Source organism: Lygodium microphyllum, chromosome 17, assembly GCF_053477565.2.
Source record: "Lygodium microphyllum isolate KBCC chromosome 17, Lygodium_microphyllum_v1.1.10, whole genome shotgun sequence".
NCBI classification, from domain to species: domain Eukaryota; kingdom Viridiplantae; phylum Streptophyta; class Polypodiopsida; order Schizaeales; family Lygodiaceae; genus Lygodium; species Lygodium microphyllum.
The window spans coordinates 140248346-140260758 of NC_141151.1; the positions used below are offsets into that span (position 1 = coordinate 140248346).

At 43.6% G+C, this 12413-nt stretch overlaps 1 protein-coding gene across 1 annotated transcript in view; it reads left to right on the forward strand.

Moving 5' to 3' along the window:
- Positions 1-12413, forward strand: part of LOC148022412 (protein ROOT INITIATION DEFECTIVE 3-like) — a 73351-nt gene that overhangs the window by 22768 nt on the left and 38170 nt on the right. The window contains exons 2-4 of the mRNA XM_087696863.1: positions 1329-1604; positions 2000-2113; positions 2234-2367. Of these exons, the coding sequence (XP_087552989.1) occupies positions 1329-1604; positions 2000-2113; positions 2234-2367 (524 nt within the window). The remainder of the gene's footprint in view (positions 1-1328; positions 1605-1999; positions 2114-2233; positions 2368-12413) is intronic.

Sequence of the window (12413 nt, forward strand, 5' to 3'; positions counted from 1 at the left end):
ATAGCAAGTATTTGGTCTAACAAGGGGTTAGATCCTTTCATTTTTTAAAACCTACACACATCAAAATATGCATCGACACTGTTTCGTATATACATCAAAATTTGCATAAAAAAGATCATTGCTAATTAATGACGAGATTTCAAAGGAACTCCTATTGAGTGCAAGTTATTACATTCTTCCAGTTTATTATTAAAGCTTGTGCAAGGTTTTAACACTATTACAATCACCTTAAAACTTCCCATTAGAGCTGGTCGTGGCAGTTGAGATCTTCAAAGCCTTTTGGCTTTAACTTGGCTTTGTTGATCACTTCTCTTAAAATCATTGCCCAATGCATGTTAGTATGCAAATCTTATAAGATTGAGAGAGAGTCTTCGGACCTTAAGTTTGAGATATTCCAATCTAACCCCCCTTTCATATTTAGCTTCAGCCACTTGCTCCCATCCTATGGGTGGTATTATGTCGTTTAGAGCCATAGGACCAAATGAAATCCCTAATAACTAGTTTTTCCACTTGCTACCGACATGCTTTGGCAAAGGGAAGATTTGTGCCTAGGTTTACCGTTGTTGATATCATGAAGCACTGTGTAGTTGCCAACTTGCCAATTGGGCATGTTGGAAAGCCTATCCATTGCTTCATTTTGGATTGGATTTGACTAGAGAACCAAGCAAACTTGTCATTCATAGTTATCCCCAATCCCAAGGGCAACCTAGATACCTAAGGGATTGCCGCATCTTGATGATTTTGTAGCCAGTGTTGAGTAGCTATTAGCTTGGGGGATCCTCTAGAGAGAGGTAGACTAGTTTAATTTTTGGGGGATCGATCCTCAATCTAGAGACCTTTGAAAATGGGTTGTATACATTGGGAAGGGTTTGTAATGAGTACTATTATGTAGCGATAACATTAGAGTTATTATCAGCAAGCATCTAGGCAACATATCGATTACTGTTTGGTAAGAAGAGGGCATTTATAGCTCCTTCCGACACCATGGCCTTCAAATTCTAGAAGGGGGCCAATGTTAGCTACCACAACACTGGCCCATTTACACTAACCCCCGAGAGTATTCGTCAAAAGCCATCACACATTGGCCGAGGTTTTCTCAAGGGTCTTACGTGCTTGCACAAGGGTGGTGTAAAAGAACCTAAGATGAGAGGAGGGGTGCTGGTCTTTGCATCAAAGTTTTAACGCCTCTCCTGTACGTGATACCTGTCCGCGGCATCGAATTCGAACAAAAGCAATCACGTTCTCTAACGATGAAATGGCTATGGCGGAGGCCCTGACAGGGCAAGAGAAGCTCGACGGCCTGACAGCAGCAAGGCTAGAGTGAATAGAGAAGAGAGAGAAATACAGCGGCCTCGCGGCCGTTGGTGGATGGGGGCAAACTGGCTTCTTTTGGCGAAGCCCTTGTTGTTTCGTCCCCGCTCGACGCAGGCGTCACTGTCTGGGACCTTGCCTCTGGCACAGAGATCGCACACCTGAAATCATGCGCCTCTCCACGCAATGGACTTGCTTGCGTTGGCAGACAGTTCCTTGCTGCATCACAAGTCCCTAAGCCTGGTTCATCAGCTGCTGGAGGTGGTGCCATCTTTCTTTGGGCCTGGAATAAGGTCAGGCTATGTCTGATGAACACGATCATGTCTCAACATGATGACCAAAGCTAATTGGCTAGTAGCTCTCTTCAAATAGCGCCACATAATCTATTTTAATAGCTTTGCGTGAAGAAGATTCTCCTGATTTCCAGAATTATATTAGAAAAAACTTATGTAGATTGATTATTAAACATATGGACATTGTACCAGTAGCAATTGGACTGACATTTTCTACGGTTGAATCTTTTTCTTGGTAATGTTGATATCGAGTCGCATCTGTATGACTGCAGCTATTAGCATTCTAGACGTTCTGTGGCAATTTTGATTCCAGCAGATTGTATATGTCTGTTTATTGTATTATGGACTATCTTTTTGTATGGAGAATTTGAAGAACGTGTGATGTGACTGTGCAGGCACAGCCTGAGTTCAAAAACTATCCGGTTGAATCAATTGGACCCCTTGCATGTACAAGTGATGGATCGTATATTGTGGGGGGCGGTGCATCTGGAAGGTTATACATCTGGGAGGTAATTTCTTGGTTGAATGATGACTTCAATCATAGTTGAATGTTAAGCTAAGTCTGGTTTGGTTAGAGATGTGCTTTTTTTACAATAATGTGATGTATCATAGGATCTTTGTGTCAATAGGTTGCAACTGGAAGATTGCTGAGAGTTTGGCCCGCTCACTATAAGGCAGCTAGCTGTCTGGTCTTCTCAGATGATGAATCACTGCTTATTAGTGGAGCTGATGATGGTTTTGTCAATGTATGGCCTCTGTTAAGGTATGCCAATATCGTTGCTTGCAAGCTTGCCAAACTTCCTACCCATGAAGGTTGTCTCTCATTCGTTTATTCAGGTTGCAGCACGAACGATAAGCATGATATGCTGGCTCTTGTCACTTCCCATTTGTAGGTTTTGTAAGTCCCTTTAGGATGGTAAACTAATAAATGCGTCTTTGCACATACAAAACCAACTTTCAAGCATTTAACTATGGTAACACCCATTTGGACCATAGACACCTCATTGAATGCACATGCATAGTGACTGAATTGGGTCTATTGGAGGATTTGATGATTTCCATGAGCAGTTGTAGAGCTAGCTAGATCTCTTAGCTGCCATAATACTTTCCTTGGAGCAAGATAGGCATGAGTAGATGAGCGTTGATGATATTGACTTGGGGAAGCGGGGGTAGGTGGAGGTATGAGGGAATATTGACTTTTGTGAGTAGGCATGATTGGAAGATTTGTAAGATACAAAAAAAGAGAGGAAAATCCAATGGTAGAATTGATCTCTTTACTATGACATATATAATTATGAAGGTGAGAAGGGTAGGTTGCAAATAGTGAATCCTTGTTGCACGCAATCTTGTGCGACTTTTCACTTTGTATCCTTTGAATACCCAATTGTTTGCTATCCAACATAGATCGCCTCTAATCATGAACCATGATCTTAGCATTGTCTAGTACTTGGTGTAAATTTTCAACAAATAAATTGATAAAGACTGATAAGCACATGAGGAGAGCCTTCAATAATCCACCAAATTAGTTTTATTAGCTGCCTATCTGTTTGACTAGTCCCATTTGGGTAGTCGATGGGTGCTAGCATATTTGTCAGTTCCCCCTACAACATCATTGAATTGCCACATCATGAGCCCATTCTTGGTCTTGGTTATATAATGACCACTTTGATACACATGGCACTTACACACACACACACACACACACACACACACACACACACACACACACACAACGCCACACCACACCACACCCAACACACCCAACACACACCAACCTCATCTCTACACTGTTAGAGATACAGTTATTGGTCATCCCCTAGACAGGCAGCCACGTCAACAATGCCACGTCAGCAGCCACATTAGATCACCACTTTAATAGCAATCAGATAGGTAGTCAGACAGTTCTGGTGCAGTTGGCCAGATTTGGCAGGCCGACTGCTATTTTTGTTGCCCAATTTTTCTGCTATAAGTTGCAGATTTGCAGCACACATTGGCATTCATTTTGATTGCGGATTTAGGCTCAATTCGGGGCAGAGATTGTGCTGGTTGCTGCAGACTTCAAGGTGTACAACAGGGTGACATCATTGAGTCGGAGATACGTAGACATACAAATTGTGCTCGTGTACATGTCAGTATTCCTTACTCAGTATTCTTCATACAGATATGCTTTCTTCTCTCTCCCTCTCCTCTCTCTGTGTTCACTCTATCTCTTAGTCTCGGTCATACACTTCTGCGCTACTGCACTTTGACATGGTGTCAGAGCAGCATAAAGACTGATTGATCGTGGGTAGACTTGAAGAGGAGTTTTCAAGTGCGACACAAGGCTGCGTTTTCAGCATTCGAGGGCGAGTGGGAGGGTTGCACATCGAAACAAGGTTGAGATCAGCGTGGGCGTGCGGAAAAGGAGCGAAATTACTGATTTTGCTGTGGATTTTTGCTGTACAAGAAGGAGGAAGGCTATGTTTTGAGCCTTCAATTACATATTTTACATTTTCATTGCTTTCGGTGGGTGAAGAAGGCATGAGATGAGTGAAGAAGAGCCCTAGCAGGCTGCATTTTAACAGTTAGAGGGGGTTGCTTTTGTGTTTTTGCAGGCATTTCGGGTGAAGTTGTCTTCAGAGGCTGATATGGAGTTTTAGTCGATTATGGATTGGAAGGTGCTCGTTCTACCGGTTCTGCCATCGGATTAGAAGCTCGATGGTGAGAACTACGGCATCTTTGTGTTATGATGCTTTCCGTCTTGGACTCCTATGATTTGACAGAGCTTGTTACGGAGGCCATTGACTGTCCTACATTGAGAATTGAGTCCAAACTTTTTGCAGGCGATTGTGTGGAGTTGGCCAAGGTTCAGGCACATTGGGACAAATTGAATGCTTGCATGTACTCTTTTCTCTCTCTTTCATATGCTCCAGCCGTGATTGGCCATATTGAACACTTGACGATGGCTAGGAACATATGGTTGGAACTTGATCAGATGTACAATTGAATGACCGTCGTGAAACGGGTGTCTTTGGAGGTGTAGATGAGGTTGTTGAATCCTTCCAAGTTATCTTCTATGCGGGAGTATGTGAACAAGCTACGACAACTTCAGATGTAGGTTCAAAACTTGATTGCTTTACGGTGAGAGGCAACTCTTTGGTGGGAGGAGTTGGTTCCTATGGTCGTGGACCAAGAGGAACAATTTAAAGGATAGAATGTTTCCAAGTTAGATGCATTGACAGGTGAATCTCTTAGAAGAAGGGGAAGGACAAGAAGAAGAAGAAGGATGACAATAGAAGGACTACTTGTCACATCTGTGGCAACATAAGTCATTGGAAAAAAGGATTGCCTCAACAAGGATAAGGACATCAAGAAGGAGAAGGCTTCAAAGAGTTCAGGAGCGGTGGCTGCTCCCTCACCAGCGGCTTTCCTCCATTTGGAGGTGGTTTAGGCATTGTTCCCTAAGGCTTCTGATGCTGTATTGACGGCCCCATACCCCCATGAATGAATTGTTGACATTGGCACATGACCCTTCTTCTGTAGGTATTGTCCATTTGAAGCCTTCATATGGGCAGACTCTCGTAGGAGAGAGCTCTTTTGTTTCCATATAGGGTAGGGGTTATATGCATCCGATTCTAGATGGACGGGGTGGTACTCATACTTCAGAGCTGCTTTATGTGCTAGGTTTGAGTTACCATTTTCTTTCCGTGCACAAGATTTGTGCTCTTGGCTTGTTGGTTGAGTTTGATACAATTTTTTTTTTGTATTCTTAAGCGTGGCTCGAGAATGGTTTTTCCTACAAGTTACGAGGAGAATGGTGTCTACAAGTTGAAGTCTCCTTCTGCCTTGGCTTATTTTCTTCTTCCTTCATAGACACAATCCAAGCTATTGCATGGTTGGTTTGGCCACCTGAACTATGACTATCTTCAGAAGGCGTTTGAGGGGCAGCTTGTTTGAGGTTTGCTGAATATAGTGGTGAGCCGGAGCCTTGTATATCTTGCATTTGTGGAAAACAACGATGCCATTTCTAGCAAGGCTTTGAGGCAGTGTTTAGCACCCTTGGAGCTTGTTTCTACATATATTTGTGGATCTATGTGGTCCAAGTCCTTTGAGGGGAGTTTGTAATTTTATGCTTATTGTTGACGATTTTAGCAAGATGACATGGGCATACTTTTTGATGCTAAAGTCCGAGGCTCTCTCCAACTTCAAGGATTGGTTGCTCTTTGAGGAGAATCGATCACGTCGGAAGTTGAAGACCTTGCAGTCAGACATGGAAGGAGTGTTTGTTTCTAACGAGCTTGCTAGATTTTGTGCAAATTGTGGTATTCACTAGGAGTTTGCCAACACAAACACACCTCAAGAGAATGGCATATTGGAGCGGAAGAAGAGAAGTGCGATCGAGATGGCTCACACCATGACGGAACATTTTCAGACATATCAGTGTCTTTGGGTCGAGGTTGTGGCTACTGCTATCCATATCCTCAATTGGTCACCCACTTCGGTTGTGGTTATTATGACTCCTCAAGAGGCTTATTTTGGAGCCAAGCCAGATGTTTCTTATTTCTTGATCTTTGGGTGTGATGCTTATGTTCATATCCCAAAGACTAAGAGGGACAAGTTTGAAGTGGCTTGAAACGACAGGTGTTTGTGGGCTATAGTCGCAATCCCAGGGCTATCGCTTGCATGATCTCGCTAAGTGAGATGTCTACACAAATTGTGATGTGTGATTTGTTGAGGTTCTAGCTTTAGAGGGGGGGGGGGGGGGTTTAAGAAGCACCTTGTACTTGGAGATCCAGGAGATAGTTGGGCACCAAAGATTGTTCCTTTGCAGCTAGTGTCTCTTGGGGATGTTTCTTATTCAGATGAGGATTCTTTTCCACCACCAGCCACCCCACATAAGCCCTTGCCGGTGGATGTTCCAGAGACCAGTAGATGGAGAGCGATGAGGAGCGATCCGGCCTCTTTGTTGGACACGTGATACACTCTGTGAGGTAGGGATTGAGGGGGTCCTTGCGGAGTGGTAGCTGCGGGGTGGCTCGCGGTGTTCTCGAAGGAACCAAGCCCATTCCATTGAGCTTCTTTGTTCTAACTATTGTTTGATGACATGTCTTATGCAAGATAGTTGGGATCTTGTGCCTTGACTTGTTCATAGGAAGGTGATTGGTGTCAAATGGGTCTTCAAGACCAAATATCACAATGATCGTACTTTGGATAAGCACAAGGCGTGGCTCGTTGTAAAGGGTTTTGCATAGCAGCTAGGGGTGGATTTCCATGATATCTTCTCACCTATAGCTCGGATGGCTACCATTAGAGTGTTAGCAGAGTATTTGTCAGCTCATGTGTGAGTCTGAGCTTGATTTGGGCTGGGCATTTTTATTAGGTATTTTAGGTATTTTTCTGGTGCGGCATTTTATACCAGTGGAGCATTTTATGCACCAGTCGGCCAGCATTAATGCTGTCCGACCAGCATTAATGCTGTCCGACCAGCATTAATGCTGTCCGACCAGCATTATTGCTCCCCACTTTTTTAGCCTATTTATACTCAGTGGCTTCTCCTTAGTCAGTCACTTCACTTCACCATTTGCAGACTCTGTGGAGAGAGGAGCCAGAGCCAGTGCCAGTGCCCACGCAGCCAGTGACTCATTGTTGTATGCGACTGTCTCGTGTTCAGATATATGGATTCCATTTCCCGTGCATACATCTGAGTTCTCATCTGTATTGTGTTCTTTTCTTTTCTTTTCTTTTCTCTTTTTGTCTTGTGTTTCAGCAGTTTATTTCAGCACATGTTTATGCTTCCACCGCTGGTCCACTTCTGACATGGTATCAGTTTTCAGGATGTGTGTTTCTGCTGTGTTTTATTGCTGATTTCAAGACTGTTTTCCCCTTTTCTGCTCAGGCTGCTGCTCCCTACAGGCGACCTGTTTGACCTGCGTTTTCTGCAGTTTTACCATTGCCTGCTGCCTACGCACCCTCTGCTGCCTGTGTTTTTCATCTGCAGCTGCTGGCGACAGTTTTCTACCTGTTTTTCTCCAGTTTATAGCCTGCGTTTTGCTGATTCAGCATCTCTCGTGGCTGGGTGACTGTTACTTCAGGCCGTTTTTGCTGTTTTTGGCAGTTTTTGACTGATTTTTTGACTTTCTGCAGCAGATTTTGTCTTCTATTGATCCGATTTTGGGTTCTATTGCATGTGAACTCTCATTTTCTGCAGTCTGTGCTTGTGTTTTGGCTGTGTTTCCTCTCTAAATTCCATCTCTTCTCTACTTCTCTTCTTATCCTCTCCAGATGGCTCCTCCGTGCACTTCCACTGATGATAAGTTACATGGACTTGATTATCTCACATGGAGTGCTGTCATGAAAGCTTGGTTTGTGCAGAAGTGGTTATGGTACATCGTTTGTGGAGCTATTCCTCGGATGTTTCTTATTTCTTGATCTTTGGGTGTGATGCTTATGTTCATATCCCAAAGACTGAGAGGGACAAGTTTGAAGTGGCTTTGAAACGATAGGTGTTTGTGGGCTATAGTCGCAATCCCAGGGCTATCGCTTGCATGATCTCGCTAAGTGAGATGTCTACACAAATTGTGATGTGTGATTTGTTGAGGTTCTAGCTTCCGAGGGGGGGGGGGGGTAAAAAGCACTTTGTACTTGGAGATCCAGGAGATAGTTGGGCACCAAAGATTGTTCCTTTGCAGCTAGTGTCTCTTGGGGATGTTTCTTATTCAGATGAGGATTCTTTTCCACCACCAGCCACCCCACATAAGCCCTTGCCGGTGGATGTTCCAGAGACTGGTAGATGGAGAGCGATGAGGAGCGATCCGGCCTCCTTGTTGGACACGTGATACACTCTGTGAGGTAGGGATTGAGGGGGTCCTTGCGGAGTGGTAGCTGCGGGGTGGCTCGTGGCGTTCTCGAAGGAACCAAGCCCATTCCATTGAGCTTGTTTGTTCTAACTATTGTTTGATGACATGTCTTATGCAAGATAGTTGGGATCTTGTGCCTTGACTTGTTCATAGGAAGGTGATTGGTGTCAAATGGGTCTTCAAGACCAAATATCACAATGATCGTACTTTGGATAAGCACAAGGCGTGGCTCGTTGTAAAGGGTTTTGCATAGCAGCTAGGGGTGGATTTCCATGATATCTTCTCACCTATAGCTCGGATGGCTACCATTAGAGTTGTTCTTGCCTTAGCGAGCCATAGGAGATGGCCGGTTTATTAGCTTGATGTGAAGTCTACCTTCCTCGATGGTGATTTGAAGGAGGAAATCTATGTTGAGCAGCCTCTTGCTTTTCCTCATCAGATGGATAGGTATATTGGTTGAAGAAGGCTCTCTATGGCCTCAAATAGGCTCCTCGTGCTTGAAACGAGAAGATAGACTTGTTTCTCTAGTAGAGATTGGGGTACTGGTGCTCCATGGCGGATCCACAGCTTTATGTCCACATTTCAGAGGGGGCACATGCCTTGTTTGTGCTCTATGTGGATGATTTGATTTTGACAGGTGATCATGTACAGATGGTCAAGACAACTAAGGCCGCACTTCACGAGCAGTTCAAGATGACGGACATGGGACTTCTCCATTTCTTCTTACCACATGAGATCTATTAGACTCCGTTGGGGATCTTTATCTCTTAGCAACGGTATGTGCAGCAGCTCTTGTCTACGTTTGAGATGGAGATGCAGGTCTCTATTGACTCTAATGGATTTGAACTGGAAGGCCACAGCCCATGTTGATTCTCCTTTGGTGGATGCTACCCATTATAGGCAACTTATTGGGTCCTTGATTTGGCTTCTCAACACTCCTCTTGATTTGTGTTATGCTGTTAGTTTGTTAGCCGGGTTTATGATTGAACCTAAAGAGGTACATTGGTAGACTGCTTTGAGGATTTTGAGGTTCTTGAGGGGGGACCCCCAATCTAGGGTTCTTGTATCTAGTAGGTACAGATGGTTCAGATCTTGTGCTTATTGGTTGGAGTGAGTCGGATTGTGCTGAAAATGTGGACTGTTGGCGGTCCATGATAGGTTATTGCTTTACCTTGGGTGCAAGTGCTGTTTCGTGGAGCAGTAAGAAGCAACCCATAGTTGCCTTATGTTCAACTAAGACGGAGTATTGAGTAGTGTCTTCCACCACATGCGAGATGGTGTGGCTTCGGAGGTGGTTGGAGGAGCTTGGCTGTCCGCCAACCAGTCCTACTACACTTCATTGCCACAATGAAAGTTGCATTGCCTTGGCCCGGAACCCCATGTTTCATGCTAGGATGAAGCATATTGAGATCTAGGATCATTTACTCTGGGAGAAGCTTCTGGATGAGGCTATTGAGAAAGAGAACAACTTAGTAGATTTGTTTATGAAGGTGCTTCCCTAGGTTTTACTTCATTAGCATTCTAGATCCCTCAGTTTCCTGCTGTGTCCAAGATCTAAGAGGGGGTGTCCGAGTTATGGTTATCTGGTCATTCCCTGGACAGAGACAGCCACGTCAGTGGTGCCACCTCAGTAGCCACATCAGATTGCCATGTCAACAGCAGTTGGACAGGCAATTGGCCAGTTCTGGTGCAGTCGGCCAGATTTGGCAGGCCGACTGCTATTTTTGCCGCCTATTTTTTCTGCTATAAATTGCAGATTTCGAGCACACTTTGGCATTCATTCTGATTGCAGATTCAGGCTCAGTTCGGGGCAGAGATCATACTGGTTGTTGCAGACTTTGAGGTGTTAGTAGGGTGACATCATCAAGGTGGAGATACGTAGACATATGAATTGTGCCCGCGTACATATTTGTATTCCTTAGCATTCTTTGTATAGATCTGTGTTTTTTTTCTCTCTCTTTCTCCTCTCCATGTTCACTATGTCTCTCAGTCTTGGTTATACGCTTCGCACCGCTGCACTCTAACGCACACAACACACCCACTGCTGTTAGTTTATTTGTCCTAGACATTTTAGGTAGAGATTTGTTTTTGCATTTGTCATTTCCAGGCAGGCAATTATTGTTAGAGTTGGGGACACATTTTATTGGCCATAGCAGCATTTTTAGTGCATGTTACTTGCATTTGGTCTGACTTGCATTGAATGTAGATTGACCAATTTCAACATTTTGCCCTATTTATATGTGCTTGCCTCTCCACCATGTTATTCATTCAATCATTCTCATCTTTAGTGCCAGCCCTCTTCATCATCAACTTTATATCTCGCCTCCATCTTCTTGCGACCTCACCGACACTCAGAGTTGCATGCAAGGGCTTACTAAGACTAGCCTTGTATCATTTAGGTGAGGACCACTGGATTGATGACCAAGATGGAGAAGATTGGTGTTCTGATTGCCATGAATGAGAGTGTCATCCCGAAGGTTGTTGAGATGGAGATACAGATTGTGACATGGACCAACAAGTGGATTGTGATAGGGTTTGTGCTCACCATATTCTTATTGTGGACTATGATTGGATCCATGATTGGCAATAATGGCACCACCTGTACTGGTGCCGGTCCTATTCACTTTTTTTGCTTTCAAAAAGTTGAATGGAAAGAACTATTGTTTATAGTTGTGCAAAGTTGAGTGCATTCTCGACACTTTTAACCTATAGGAGTTCGTCATAGTTCCTTATCACCGAACTATTGTTGGAGTGACCCAAGACTTGGCAACTTTATGAAATCATCTCAATGCTAGAGCATGCTTATTTCTATTTTTGAGTTGCATATGTATTTTGCGCATACATGTAAGATGTAAACTCATTACCACAAAGGTCTAGTGTCATGAGGACATGCATTTTTGGAACCTCACTTAACATGTGGATTAATTTTTAATCACATGATTAAGTAAATGTTGCACATGTGAGGTGCAACTCGGATTACAGTAAATTTATGAGCTCGGGATCCGAAGAAATCACAGGATGTCAAAGGCAAAAGTTACTATAAGTTATGCCACATAGGTACTTGGTGGTATATGGTGCCAGTTGTCCGCCTAGGTCATCCTTTTGGCCATAAGTGTCAGTTTGGTGACACTAGAGAAGAGGTGTTTAAGGGTACCTAACGCTAATCTGATGGTCAAAGATGGCGCTGAGACACTCGGGAATGGAAGTTGCCTAGTCAATTTAATTATTGGCCAGTGAGATTATTTTTCAGGGCACTGAAATAATTATTAGATTAATTTTCAGTATTTAAAGACTGAAAATTAATATTTAATTATGAAAAATGTTGGAAAAACCATTTGGGAAGATTGCCACTTGTCAAAAATGCCCATGCAAGACTAAAAAACGTCTTTAGAGGTTGGAGAGAGGCATTTCTATAAATTCAGCCTGCAAAGAGAGAGGGAGGGGAGGCTGCTGGACTGATTTGCAGCCATTGGAGGACCTTCTGAGGTAGGCAGGGGCAAAAGAAGACCAATCAACAGTAAGAGACAGCATCTACAGGCTGTTGAGGCAGGGCAACATCAGTAAATGATTGATTTTCTTCAGTTCTTTGCATCTACATGCTATTGTGGCAGGGCAGCAGCTGCACTTGACTGATTTTCAGTCATTCTTCGCGACTAAACTTTGAATTTTCTCTCTCTACAGCTTTTCCTCTCATCTCCCAGTTAATTCATAGCCTTGCTTCGAAGATCTCAGCATTTGGACCCTTGGAGGCTAAAAAATTTCAGATTTCTCTGCTGTAAACCCTAATATCCAGCAGATATTAGGGTTTAGCAGCAACCTCGAGAATCGTGCCAAGAATTGGAAGCTCCAAGACTTGGATTGAATAGGACTGAAGCTGTTTTAGCCTATTTAAGTGGAGGGATTTGTAAATAATTGAATTTGGGGCATTTTCCATTTCCATCAAAGCGGGTGAAGACCAATGGATTGCTCGAAT